Raw genomic sequence first — 14438 nt, 5'->3', positions numbered from 1 at the left:
CTAAGTTAATAAAAATTAACTTGATTTTAAATTATTATACATAAATTTAATAAATACTACTGTAGTATAGTATAAAAAAATATTTGTCCTCTATAAATGTAAGTATAACTTTATTATTTTCTAATTCTCGAGTATATTTAAAGAAAAGAAAAAAAGATGTTAATTAATTACTTAACGATGAAATAATGAAACAGATTTGAAAAAATAAAATGTAGCAGATAATGGTTGATCGAATCACTTGTCCCAAAAAATTATTACGTCTTTCCCCAGATGCTATCAATCAATCAGGTCGAAGTTGCATAAATCAAGCAAAAGTGTAATGATTACCCGCCAAACAGATTGATCAATGGATCATCCCTTCTCCTCACCCTGCATTCTGCAAAGAGTATTCACGACTTCCGATGCGTTGTTTTCGTACTAGCTTAATTGTTTTCCCTCGATAACGTAACAAATGACATTATTTTCTTCTAAGAATAGTGATTTCCCCCCCGTAATTTATCTCTTGTAAAAAAAGAAAAAAAGTTAACTAGTGTGTATAGGATATTCCTTATGTACTTAATTATAAACTCTTTTTACAAATTTGTTTATTAATTTTTATAAAATTATTTTTTAATTTTTAAATATATTAATTATTTTTTCTAAACATTTTTAATTAATTATTTCCCCTTCAAATATTAATGAAAAATCATTAAATGAATGAAAAGATAAGGAAAGAACAAATTTAAAATAATAGTATAAATAATTGAAAAATTAAATGTGATTAATTAAATTTATTAATAATTTTTTAAGGGGTGTGAATTAATTAAAAAAATCTTATAATTATGAATGAAAAAAATATTAGTTAATAAAAAGAAATAAACATTTTTTATTGAAATGCATAAATTATAACTTTATGTTTAAATTATAGATGAATTATCAGAAATTAGTGGCATGAAAATATAAAATTTTTGGTAACAAGGTTCGCACATCAATCAAAGCCAATAGATACAAACTTTATCATTAACCACCATAAGACATAAGTAAAAAGACTTAATCACCATAATGCAAAAGCACAAGAAAATGTCTTAACCACCTAAAAGAAGCAAAATGGTTTAAACACCTAAAAAGGCAGGAAAAAAAGGCTTAACCATCTAAAAGGTAAAAGCAAAATGGCTTAATCACCTAAAAAGATATAAGTAAAAAATGACTTAACCACCTAAAAGACAAAAACAAAACAAAAAATGGCTTAACTACTTGAAAGACAAAAGCAAAACGACTTAATCACCTAAAAAAACATGAACAAGAAGGCTTAATCATCATGAATGATTTCAGATGGAGGACATGATACAATCCTCGTTATATAACCACCAAGAAGTTTTGACTTCAAGGAGATGGGTCATTTGGTAATTGGTAGAGGCTAAATTTAATGAGTAGATTGGAAGCAATGGTAGGTGACCATAAGGAAACAAAAAGAAAAGAAAAGAAAAGAAAAAAAAGGATCAATTTGGTTGTCAAGCTCCTGGCTTTATGATACCATATTGAAAGGATGAAATAATTAAGATTCTATTCACTACTAATTGTGAGTGTACAAGAGATATATATAGAGTGAAATACAATAAATCACGCTAGAAGAGAGATTGAATAGTGAGTTAGTCAAAATCTAAAGCCATTTTACAAGGGAAGATGTTATAATAAATAAGTTTATAAAAACCCTCATCTAGGGACAAAAGGTGGAATGTTGTCCAATGAGATACAAAACTTGTCTTTTAGTAGAAAATCTTATGTGTAGAGTGTGACAGTAATGGATAATGAAATACTTTAATAAGCTAATAAAGAGCAATAAAAATACTTCATTTTATATTGTTCACTTAACTTAAGCTACATCCAGTTCTCCTTTATCAACCAATAAAGGTTTTCACTCATCAACCTTGATTATTCTTTCCTGCTATTTCTGGCTAACAAGTATTCTCAAGGGCATTCCTAGTACAACCCTTAGACTCCCATTGAATCTAAGAACACTCAAGTATTGTTTTGTTACTAAGTCATTCCTGACTTTCACAAGCAAAAGTTTGATCTAGAATCAAAGATTCTTTACAACACTCAAAGAGTGGATTTACAATAAGATTTTTATCTCTCACTAATACTTTGTATACTACAAAATATGAACTCTCTTAAGCTCAAAGTGTTTCTCAACAAGTGATTTTCTTTTCTCTCATTTCTTGATTCATGACTCTTGACTTTCTATGTATGTTCGTCAATTTTCTTCAATCCTTGATGTCATATTTATAAGTGAAGAAACACTTGTAATTGTCAAGAGTATCTTTGAAATTGAACGTTATGACGGTTGTGCAGGTTGATCTTGTTTCCTGAATTAAGCTGATACTGTGCGTTTCTGTCTAATAGGATCAAAACTTTCCATATTTATCATTCATAACTTAATATGATTGTTAAACATATAAAAGGAAAAAAAAAGATAGTTTTATAATATGTTCCTTTTAAACAAAATCCTATAAATTGAAATAAATAGATAATTCAAATAAAGTGTTTATTCCATTTATTGTTTGGTTGAACTAGACGAGTACTTTGTGCTTTCAGTACACGAGTTATCCAATAATGGATAGGTTTCTCCAGGTGTTGGTTCCAATCATTAAACCTGTTGACTTATGTTAACCACTTATTCACCCTTATTGAAACAAGTTGTTACAATTTATAAAAAAATATTTAAAAAATCCTAAATTTTCACCCTTATTCACTTACAAAATGCAACAATTTATTTTGGTTTTGGATATTAAACCAATCTAATAATTGTAAGTTGTAAAACAATTATAATGATTTTATTCTATATGGTATTCTAATTGCCAATGAGGTCGAGAATTTTGCCAAAAGAAATCACCAAGAGCTATTGTTGTTTAAAGTAGATTTAAAAAAGACATGATTTTGTGGATTGGGTTTACTTAGACTAGGCAATGGGGAAAATGGGGTTTCCGTGGATATGGAGGAAATGGATGCATGAGTGTTTATCTACACCCGCTATTTTAGTTCTCATGAATGGTGGCCCAACACGAGTTTATGTTTGGTAAAGGCCTTCATCAGGGTGACCTGTTATCACCTTTTCTTTTTTTGATAGCCACAAAGGGTCTTAATAGCCTTAGGAAACAAATGGTGGATAAGGACTTGTTTAAAGGGGTGAAGTTGAGAGCGTTGTTAACTCAGGTATCTCATTTACAATTTGTAGATTATACCATTATCATGGGTCACAAAGTTTGGCAAAATATTTTAGCCATGAAGTTTGTTTTTCTATTATTTGAGGTCTTCTCCGGTTTGTAAGTGAACTTTCATAAAAGTTCTTTGGTGGGGGTAAATGGTGACGTTGGGTGGTTAGGGGAAGCAGGGCGAAAGTCTTGAATTGTAAGGTTAGTCAATTACCTATGAAATATTTGGATTTGCTTGGAGTACAATTTATGAAGAGAAGGAACTTGGAGGGCTTTAACAGAAAAAATAATTTTATGGTATAAAGTGCTTTCAAGGATTTATGGGTGTGGACAGAGATTTAGGAAGATGTTGGTTTGATTGGTTTAGGGATATTTAGTGGGTAGGACTTTGTAGGGGTGGTAGGGTTCGAATGACAAAAATGAGGTAATTCCTTTTGGAATTTACCAAATAAGGGTAAATTTTGAATTAATATTCAAATAGGGGTAAGTCGTAGGGTTTTTTTACAACTCCTAGTTATGAAGTCGTAAACAATTGATGACTTTACTTCTCTTTTTTTTTTTAACTGAAGTTGTTAAACAATTTCATATTTTTTTAATTTTTTATATGAAGTTGTAAAAACTAAACAATTGACGACTTTTCTTTTATAACTTCAAAGTCGTTCTATTTTTTATTTTTAAATTAATTTTTAATGACTTTAAATTTCTAGCATTTTTGTTATTGATATTAAAAAATAATATTAACCAAAATTTATCAAATAATATTAAATTATTTTAAATATATTTTTAATTATATTAATTTAAAATTTACAAAATAATATTAAATTCTTTTTAAATATTTTTAATTAGTTTTTACATTTATCATTAAGTAAAGTAATAATTTCGTACAATATTATTAATTAATTTTATTTGATAAAATTATTTTAATATTAACAACAGAAAATAATTTAGTAATAAAAATAGTTGTTAAAAGAAAAATAATATAATACATTAATATATAATGAACAATACAAATTTAATAAAAACATGAAATCGAAAAGTAGAAACAATATTAACCACCAACTTGCTTGTATGGATAATCATTACAATTATGTCATTCAGTTCTACAAAATGAGCATTTTTTAGGCTTATTTGAAATTGGTTCGTCCATCTCATTATGTATACGACTAGTGGTTAACCTTCTCACTTTTTCTCGTCGCTTCGAAGGATTAGACATAAAATATATACCTAAATATTGAGGTTATTTATCTTTGCTTCCAAAGGAATGAAACTAATGTTGATAAAATTTTGTAAATATTTTCCAACCTATATACAGGGTTAACAAAGTCATCACATTCTAAATTGCAAGAACCACATGCTACAATTGCATGTGAGCAAAGAATTCGAAGTGTCAGAAAAAATATAAAAAATATTAAATAAAGAATATACAAAAATATAGAAAATATATTAAATAAAACAATATACAAAAATATAGTAAATATTAAATAAAATAATATATAGGAAATCAATTTTGTTTCTGGAAGGACCAATGACTTGGAGGACAATCACTTTATGATGGATATCCTAGAGTGTTTTTGCTTGGAACAAATCTTTTTGATAATATTTTTGAAATAATGTTGAAGTATTAATTTTGAGGTATTCTTTTTTATTAAAAGTTAAAAGGTAACTAATTTTTTTAATTACTCAATTCGATGATCACACCTAACTCAATCCAATTACGATTGAATTAGATTAGGTTTCTAAAAGTTTAAAAAGTTAAGCTAATTCAACTCAATCAAATTTAATTGGGTTGAGTTGAAAAAAAATGATTAAATTTAATTAAACTTGAATCACTTATCACTCTAGCTGTTATATTAATTTTTAAGACAAAGTATTACATAAAGTAACTCATGGAATTATTTTTTTAATAAATAAGAGGATATATTAAAATATTGTATCATTATAGAACTTTAATATTATCTATATTCAAAACAATTAGACAGCAATAATCTTTTCCTTGTTTTTTGTTGATAAAAAATAAACTAATTTGTTAATTATTGAACTTGATTTACTAAACAGTTTTTTTTTTAATTTTTCAATTCATTAAGCATAATCATCAAAACATTACTAATTTTCTTACAAAGTTATTGAGGGATAAAAAAACTTAAACAATTATTATACTATTTAATAATTTGATGTATTTACTTATCATTAAGATTGTCTATGTTAAATTTTGTTAAAATTAAATAAAAAAGTAATTAAATTATTCATAATGTATACTTTAAAAAATATATATATTATGTTAATTTTAATCTATTTGAAAGAAGTAACAAAAAAATTTGTATATGCAATTTAGGTGAAAGCAACTTTGAATTCAACAATCCATTTTAATTAATAATTATCCAATTGAAAATTGTTGAATGATGTAATAGTTTACCAAAGTTACATACATGATGTAATTTGATCGTGCAACTCTGATCAACTATCACATTATTCAATAACTTTAAATTAAAAAATATTTTTTTAAAACTCACTATTGGATTAAAAATTTATTTATATAAATCATATATTCAAATTTATATTAATCTAAAAATATTTGTTACCTAGTTCATATAAAATAAAATTAACTTAATATAAAATTAACTTAATATAAAATTTTTAAAATATACTAAAATACAAATCTTTTGATTATTATTTTTATTGTTGATCAATTTGAACAAAAGTTGATATAGACAATATTAATCATATATACATATAATTTAATGGTTAGATAGATAAAAATCATATTATATATATATATATATATATATATATATATATATATATATATATATATATATATAATTTTAAGACTAGCATTACCAAAATATAATTTTAGGTTTAATTGTAAATTTTTGTCCCTTATCTTTAACGTTTTTGTAAATTTAACTTATGTATGAATTTATTTATTTATTTATTGTCACCATCACAATGGTTGCCATTTGTCTTTTATTTTTCTAAATTTTTTATATTGAGGAAAAACAAAGAAACACCACCGATTAAGATGCAATATATGTTTATTATCTTGGAATATACAACAACATGTACAACAACAATAATAATAATAATATATTATTAATAATAATAAATATAATAATATTATCTACATAAATTAATTATTACTACTAATAATAAATATATATTGTTCCTATTTAAAAATAACAATAATAAATAATAAAATTAAAATAACTAATAATAATAAAAATTATGTGATATTAATTTTTTCCTTTTTTATCTATCAAATCACTTTAATTCAAATCTTTCATCTTTTTTTACTATATTTCACTTCAAACCAACAATCTATTTTCCACTATCTTTCATTCCTTATAATTTCATTTATTTTCATTCCTCACAACCAAACACATCCTAATAGTAAAAGAATAAAGAAACTTTTTAGTTAGGGCTCACGCCAACTTTGTTTTGGTACAAATCAAAGAGAAAGAAAGATGATGTTTTAATATAGAAGATAAATTTATATAGTAATATATTTTTATTATTTTATTTTCCTTTTCGGGACATTTAGGTCATTTATTTTTTTTCTTCTTTGCTTTAATTTCTTATATTTTCTTTTTATCATCTTAAAAAATCATCTCACTTTCTACTATTTTTCTTTTATTTCTCTTTTCTTCCACTTTCCTTTCTTTTCATTTTCTTTTTTATGCTATATAAAGTGTACATGATTACTCCTAATTTTGTCACATCTTCAATATTCATATTGAAGTAGAACCCTTTTTGAATTAATTGTTATAATGACAACAAATTTTTTATAAGAAAATTCCAAGTCTTCTAAACTTATGCTAGTAATAGTTTGCATTATTTGAATTAATACACAACTTGATCAAGAAGCATGAGAAAAAGGTGTGAATAATCACTTTACATCATGCCAACACTCTAAACATAAATTTTGTAATATAAGAAGAAAAACTATTAGAAGGAGGGTTGATAAGAAGCATACAAGATTGATTTTGATTTCTCATCTCAAAGTGCAATAGATTTAGAAGTTGTGTATAAGTAGAAGTAAGATCTAGAGGCATCTTTAGTCAAGGGATAGATATCAAAAGTTACACATGGCTCAAGTATGATCAAAAGATGAACTATTGAGTAGAAGAATGAAGTCTATACTATGGAGAAACACATACGAAAAACAACAAAGACAAAAGTCATGAACTGGTATTTTGAACCACTAAATTAGAAACAAGATCTCCAAAATACATGTAGGAAATTCATAAACACATAATTTACAGAGAACATCGAGTCTTGACCAAAATAAAACTATCGTAAAGAAAAGACGATTGTTGCCTTAGTATTATAGTTACAAGAAGCAACGACACATAATAATTCTACAAAAGAAAAAGTCTTCTAGAGTCATGAACCACTAACAATAGCAAACACCAAATGTAACAATTTCAAAATTAAAATTGTGCAAGTTGTATTCAAACTAAAGATGTAAAGGTGTCAACACATAAAGTTCATAAGCAACAGGAAACAACCAACTGCCTGCTGTGTGAAAGAGACAACTCACAACGACTTAACTTGGACTCCAATCTTCTCTAACAACTAACAATAACTACTTCAAGGCTTATTGTACTGGTCGTACTCGACACATTGTGTCCAAGAGACGTCTAGTCGAGTAAGTCACATTTTTTATCAACATAAGACTCAGACAAAACAAGTCAGACAAAGAAAGGAAATTCTATCTTTAGTATTAAAAAGATAAAGATATGAACATGTTGAGTTATATCACGTAAGATAAGATAAACTTAATTTTTTTCTATATTGTTAAGATCCTTATCATATTTGATGAGACCTATATCAACAAACTAGGCTCTTGGACATAGGCACAACATTATAAATACAATCTTGGTGGTACCAGGTAGCCAACTTCACTTTAACCTACATCACTTACCTACATCTTACCTTTGAACCTCTAACTTGAGAGTTAGAGTGTCTTTGTAGGAACCCATCGTTGCTACTAATAGAGACTTTGGAGAATCTTTGTTGTAATCAACCTACTGTCAAATCTGGAAAGAACAAAAAAAAAAAAGGAAACGACCACTACTTGAACTCCAAACTTTTCTAACAACCAACAATGACTACTTTAAGGCATATAAAATGACCTGGACTTATTGATGCTCATTAAAGGAAGGAAAATAAGATAGAGATGGTAAGATCAAGAAGCCGAATTATACAAAGAAACAATTGCAAATTTTACCATCAAACTTTCATTATTTTGCAAATTTTATCACTCAAGTTTTATCTCGCGAATTTTACCACTCAACTTTCATAATTTCCCAATTTTTAACACTCATTTATTTTTTCATGAATTTTACTATCAAACTTTCAACATTTCACAAATTTTACCATCAAAACTTTTAATTTTTGTGCATTTTACCATTATGTTGGTAACAAATCGATGTAAAAAGTTACTTTTTTAGATTTTTTATATCATTTGTAGTTATAATCAATGTAGAAAATTAAATTTCTATATTGATTGTGATTATAATCGACGTAAAAAGTCAAAATTATATATCTATGATATAAATAGTTTTTGAAATCCTAGTTTGATAAAAAAAAAAGGAAGTCTATTTGTAATGGTAAAATACACAAAAATTAAAAATTTGAGTGATAAATTCACAAAAATAAAATTTGAATAATAAAATTTACAAAATAATAAAAATTGAGTGATAAAGTTAATAATTAAGCAAATAAACATTTAGCATCAAATGATGTGACATTAATTTTATTATATTTTTTTCGTTCAAAATCTTCACAATTTTTTTTTAAACATTTAATAAGTATTAAACAATTTTTGATGATAAAAAACATCCAAAATTGTTATACCCCGATATCTAATTAAATTATTTAATACCCATTAAATGCTTTCAACCAATATTTTATGATGATTTTTAATTATTAAAACATATATCACAAAAAAACTTAATACAATAATAATAAAATTAATGAGACATATCATTATTTAATAAACAAAATGATCATTTTGAATCATTCACGTACATAAAAGATTAAAATATAAAAAACCGTAAAATACCAAAATGATATTTTAACCTATAATATAATAAATCCCAAAATATGTTGGAGGAAAATGATAATACACTACTACTACACCCCATTCTTTCGTTTCGCTTTTTCCGCTTTGGTCAATGACTCAACTCGAACAAAACAAGCTGATCTCTCTTTAATTCGGAAAAGACCAAAATGGAGAAAAGCATTTTTGTCATTTAAAAAATTCCAATCGACGAAAGGAGCATGAGTTGTGTGAGCGTGAAGGGCCAAGACTTTTTATATATATATATATATCACACATACACACATCCACTTATGCATTAACAAATAGTCACTCTCTTTTGTTCTCTCATTTCTCTCATATTCCCAACCCCTTTTTGTTTTGCTTTGAGAACTTCACATCACAGAAACACCCAAATGGAAGAGACCAAATCCAAGTTCAAGAGGATTTGTGTGTACTGTGGAAGCAGTTCTGGTAACAAAGCCAGTTACCAAGAAGCTGCCGTGGAACTTGGCAAGGAGATGGTAATAATTAAATTAATTTCCACACTTGTTGTTAAAAACTTTTACTTTTCTAGCGTTGGATAACAATATCACTTTCACGATGTTCAGTTAATCTTCTTCTTCTTCTTCTTCTTTAGAAAGGGTCATTTTCAGATGAAAAAGACAGCCACTTGTTTTATTTTTGTCAAATCCTGCATTCTTTCTTTCCTTTATGTTCATATAGTCTAAAGTTGGACATGGTAAAAAAAATTAATAAAAAAGCTTAAACATAAAAGCACGGCTTAAATCTGTATCCACATGATTTTGGATGCTCTTTTGCATTATTTTTCTTTTGTCCTATTAGCTATTGCTTTCACAAATTTATGTTTAATCAACTTGCTTCATTTAAGGGTCTTTTAAGTTATTTTTTCTTCAAACTCTTCGGCACTTTCTCCTCCTTCCTTGTAACTTCTCATTTTTTTTTCTCCATTTTAAACTTTTTCTCCCTTTGTAAAGTGTATATGGTAGTTGTTTTTCTCTCTCCTTTTTTTTTTCATTTTTTAAATATTTTCTACCCAAAAAATAATATCTTAAGTCTCAACGCTAGGTTATGATCGTTGAGGAATGAGAATGGTTTAGGTTAAGAGTTTGTCATGAAAGAGAAGATTGCAAGGCTGGAACCTGCTGTCAGTTGAGCAGCCTTCTTGCATGATCTATGTTTTGCTTCTAACATGTTTATTTTTTTTCTCTCAATAATTTTCCAACTGAAGAAAAAAAATAAGAGAAAAAACTGTTCTATGCGCGTTTCAAGGAGAACAAACGTGCAATTTTGGTATCATTACACTATGAAGCGTGCTCTTAGCCTTTGGCATTCCCCACAAGCTTCATCCTCCATGATTTTTCCCTGTGGTCGAGGGGTTAATTTTCACCCCAAAAGGATTTTTCCCTGTGACCAAACTTTACCATTGACCTCAAATCCAATACTATAATAAAAAAATATTGTAATATTTTATTTTAGCTTGTGTCCAATTACTTGTTTCGTTTTGTTTCTTACCATGATGATGATTAGTGAATGACACGTGTCTAATTCGTTTGGTTTTCAATGTGTTTTTTTTTAAGGTTGAGAGAAGAATTGATTTGGTCTATGGAGGTGGTAGCGTGGGTTTGATGGGTCTAGTTTCTCAGGCGGTTCATGATGGTGGGCGCCATGTTCTGGGGTTTGTCCTCTCTCTCTCTCTCTCTCTCTCTCTTAATCTCATTTTTATGTCTATGTTTTTTATGTTATTGACCAACTGAATCATTTTGGTGATTGCCACAACAAAGTTGGTTATAATGTTATATCCTTATTCTGTGTTTGCCTACTGACCCATGCGTGTTTCCCTGTTTCCTAAGAAATGAGTTTATGTAAAAGGGCATCACTGGATCAAAAACTGGCAACGTGGGACATTTTTTTGATTAAAGCTTCCAAATGTAGGATAAAAGGGAGCATTTTGGATATAAATAAAATACAAGTTCACTGTGTGTGGTGTTAATACTTAATATTATGGCTTTATGTTCCATTGGGGTGTTTTGAGAAAGGGGGAAAAGGTGTTAATCTTTTACCTATGGTTAGAAGCCTTTTGAAGCAGCTTTGCTCTCTTGTATAAAAGTTTAATGCCTTTTGGCCCCTTTTACAGAAAGGGAGTGTAGAAAAGTTTTTGCTCTGGAATTTGAGCCACCATTGGCTTTATTTTTATTTTACTTTCCCCCTTGCATGCACTTTCAAGACATGCTTGTAGTTCATTTTATCATTAGGGGGAATTCAAATTGGTGTTTGGTTTCTTGTTATTTGTTTATTGTAATAATCATATTTTTCCTCTTAAAATATTTCCTCTTCTATCTTTTGACTGATGATGTGCATCATTGACTTGTTTTTTTTTCCAGCGTTATCCCAAAAAGCCTCATGCCAAGAGAGGTAAATCTCTGTTGTCTATTGCTACTATGACTATGACAAACAATTTTGTTAGATTAAAGAGAAAATAGTGTAAAAATTTACACTTTCTTCCTATAACAAATTATCGTATATATTAGTTTATTGATTTTCGTAATAACTATCTTTAAAATCATACTTTTATTATTTTTTTATTGATTAATAGTTTAAAAACTAATTATACATAGAAATGAAACTCGACTAGAAAATGCTAGTGGTCAATGACTCTTTATGTATATTTTTTTTGATACATACTCTTTAATCTTTACGTGTATGTTGGAAATGCAGATAACTGGTGATCCTATTGGGGAAGTGAGAGCAGTATCTGATATGCATCAAAGGAAAGCTGAGATGGCTCGTCAAGCTGATGCATTCATTGCCCTTCCTGGTATGGATTATAACTAATAAATATATTGTGACACAAACACAAAAACTGAAAGAAACGACATAGTCATGCGATGTGGGGTTTTATTGGTCTTTTGAGTAATAATAAATAACATTAACACATGATGCATTCATTGCCATTCCTGGTATGGATTATAACTAATAACTATATTGTGACACAAACACAAAAACTGAAAGAAACGACATAGTCATGCGAAGTGGGGTTTTATTGGTCTTTTGAGTAATAATAAATAACATTAACACATGGTGCTGTTACTCATGTCTTGTTGTTTTCAAACATTAGGGGGATATGGAACACTCGAAGAATTGCTGGAAATCATTACATGGGCTCAGCTTGGGATCCACAGCAAACCGGTAAGAACTATTAATATTCCTCATTTTTATAATTACGTGATTAGACAAATTATATGACGTAATAGTAGTTGTTCTAAACAAAGGGAGATATACTAGTGACGTTAGTTAGGAACTTCGTTGACCAAAATCTTTGTTAAAATCTAGCTTCATAATAGTGTAGAAAGATGTTCATAAAGGTTATGCTCAACCAAATTGGACATGGACATAATTCTTTTAAAATTAGTAAGATAGTATAAAACTTGAAAAAACTATAATAAGTTTAGAAGTTAATTAAATAAACTATTAGTTGAAATGTAAACACGAATAAGTAATCTAGAAATGCCCGAAAGGTGGGAATGGAATATAGTATTGTAATACAAACTATAGCTTTTATAATTAATTAAAAAAGCTTCACTTGCCTCTAATGATCTCTCCGGAATCGAATTTGTGTTATATAGTTATAAAATATCTTGTCAAATATCATATTATTCTACATGACGCATCATGTTACGTATTCATTCACTATCTCCATACTTCGCTTTCCAGAAGAAAGCTATCTCCATATTTTAATGTCGTGGTTCTACGCATAATCTTGTTACTTGGATTAGATACGCGTTTTGTTCTAGTTAATTAGCCCTGATTAAGTGTGTAAACTACCCAGTGAATTTTTATTTTTTTTATCCGCATGTGGCAACAAAAGGAAGCTTCGCAATGTAACAAATACATGTGGGGTAGTATTTAATTTACACATTCACATGAGAAGATATCTGAGATTTTGTTTTTAGTTAATCGTTGTCACGTTACATTATTTGATGGTTCTCCGTTTGAATGGGAGAAAGATATGATGCCATGATCAATAAACAGAGAAAATGATTGAGGGAAACGACACAACATCAAAAATTAAAGTTAAGGTGGTCAATGGAAGACTAGTGGAAAAATGGCCTACATAATAATACATAATACATATGTAGCTGTTATTATTATTATTATTATTATAATTTATAACACGGTGTTTTCTTGTCCCAATTTTATGTGGTGCAGGTGGGCCTATTGAATGTGGATGGATTTTACAATTCCTTGTTGTCTTTCATTGACAAGGCCGTTGATGAAGGCTTTATTTCACCAAAAGCACGTCGCATTATCGTGTCAGCACCCACAGCTAAAGATTTGGTTAGGGAGCTAGAGGTGTGTAACATTTTAATTTTTATCTCACTTTATTATCATATATCAAATTGAACAATTAAATTAAGGATTTGTGGTTCGTAATTAGGAAATATAATATGATTATTTCATATGCTTTTAAGAGTTAAGATACTAATAATGGCTAAATCAAGTGGGCCATGTTGTAGACGGCAATAATAATCATTTTAATGTTTTGTGAAACAGGAACATGTACCTGAGAGAGATGAAGTTGTATCCAAGTTGGTGTGGGAAGACAGGCTAAATTACGTGGTGCCTGAATCAGAAGTTGCCATGTGACCGATCTATGCGCTTTAGTGGGTGATTGATGAATGAACACCATAGTTTTGGGGTCTTCTATGGATCATTTTGTTGTTTTAAATGTATTTTGGGTACATAAAAATAGTCAATATATATGGGCATAGGAATCGTAGGACCATACAACATCCCTTTTTTTGTTTTTTTTTCCCAACTTGTGTTGATCACCCCCCGCCCCCCTTACTATACAGAAAATGAGGGTAGTTTTAAAATATGGAAAATCATCAATGGAAGTTATGTTACCAATCATTGCCTTTTCATTCCTCTTACCCCTCTCTTTTATGGCTTCACTTGACATAAATTAAAGGATTAATTGTAAAATTAGTTCTTTTATTTTTCCTTTTAAATTGGCTCTTTTATTTTTTAATGTACTATTAGAGTCTTTTGTACTATTAGAGTTTTTTTTTTAAATTGATTTTCTAAGTTCTGGAGGAAAAATTAAATATTAATTGTCATATGTTTATATATAATTGTTTGTTTAAGATGTATATGTAATTTATCTTCTTCAGTTATTAGCTAAC

At 28.1% G+C, this 14438-nt stretch overlaps 1 protein-coding gene across 1 annotated transcript; it reads left to right on the top strand.

The window, feature by feature from the left end:
- The first annotated feature begins 10069 nt into the window (after positions 1 to 10069).
- On the top strand, positions 10070 to 14166 carry LOC114370767 (cytokinin riboside 5'-monophosphate phosphoribohydrolase LOG7-like). Its single transcript, XM_028328158.1, has 7 exons — positions 10070 to 10177; positions 10833 to 10930; positions 11637 to 11667; positions 11971 to 12070; positions 12371 to 12441; positions 13462 to 13605; positions 13807 to 14166. The coding sequence occupies exons 1-7, from the start codon at positions 10097 to 10099 to the stop codon at positions 13897 to 13899; spliced, it is 618 nt and encodes a 205-aa protein (XP_028183959.1). The 5' UTR covers positions 10070 to 10096; the 3' UTR covers positions 13900 to 14166.
- The last annotated feature ends 272 nt before the right edge of the window (positions 14167 to 14438 follow it).

The sequence above is a fragment of the Glycine soja genome, chromosome 10, assembly GCF_004193775.1.
Source record: "Glycine soja cultivar W05 chromosome 10, ASM419377v2, whole genome shotgun sequence".
NCBI lineage: Eukaryota > Viridiplantae > Streptophyta > Magnoliopsida > Fabales > Fabaceae > Glycine > Glycine soja.
The sequence above is the reverse complement of the archived record's forward strand: the minus strand, read 5'-3'. Positions and strand labels throughout refer to the sequence as shown.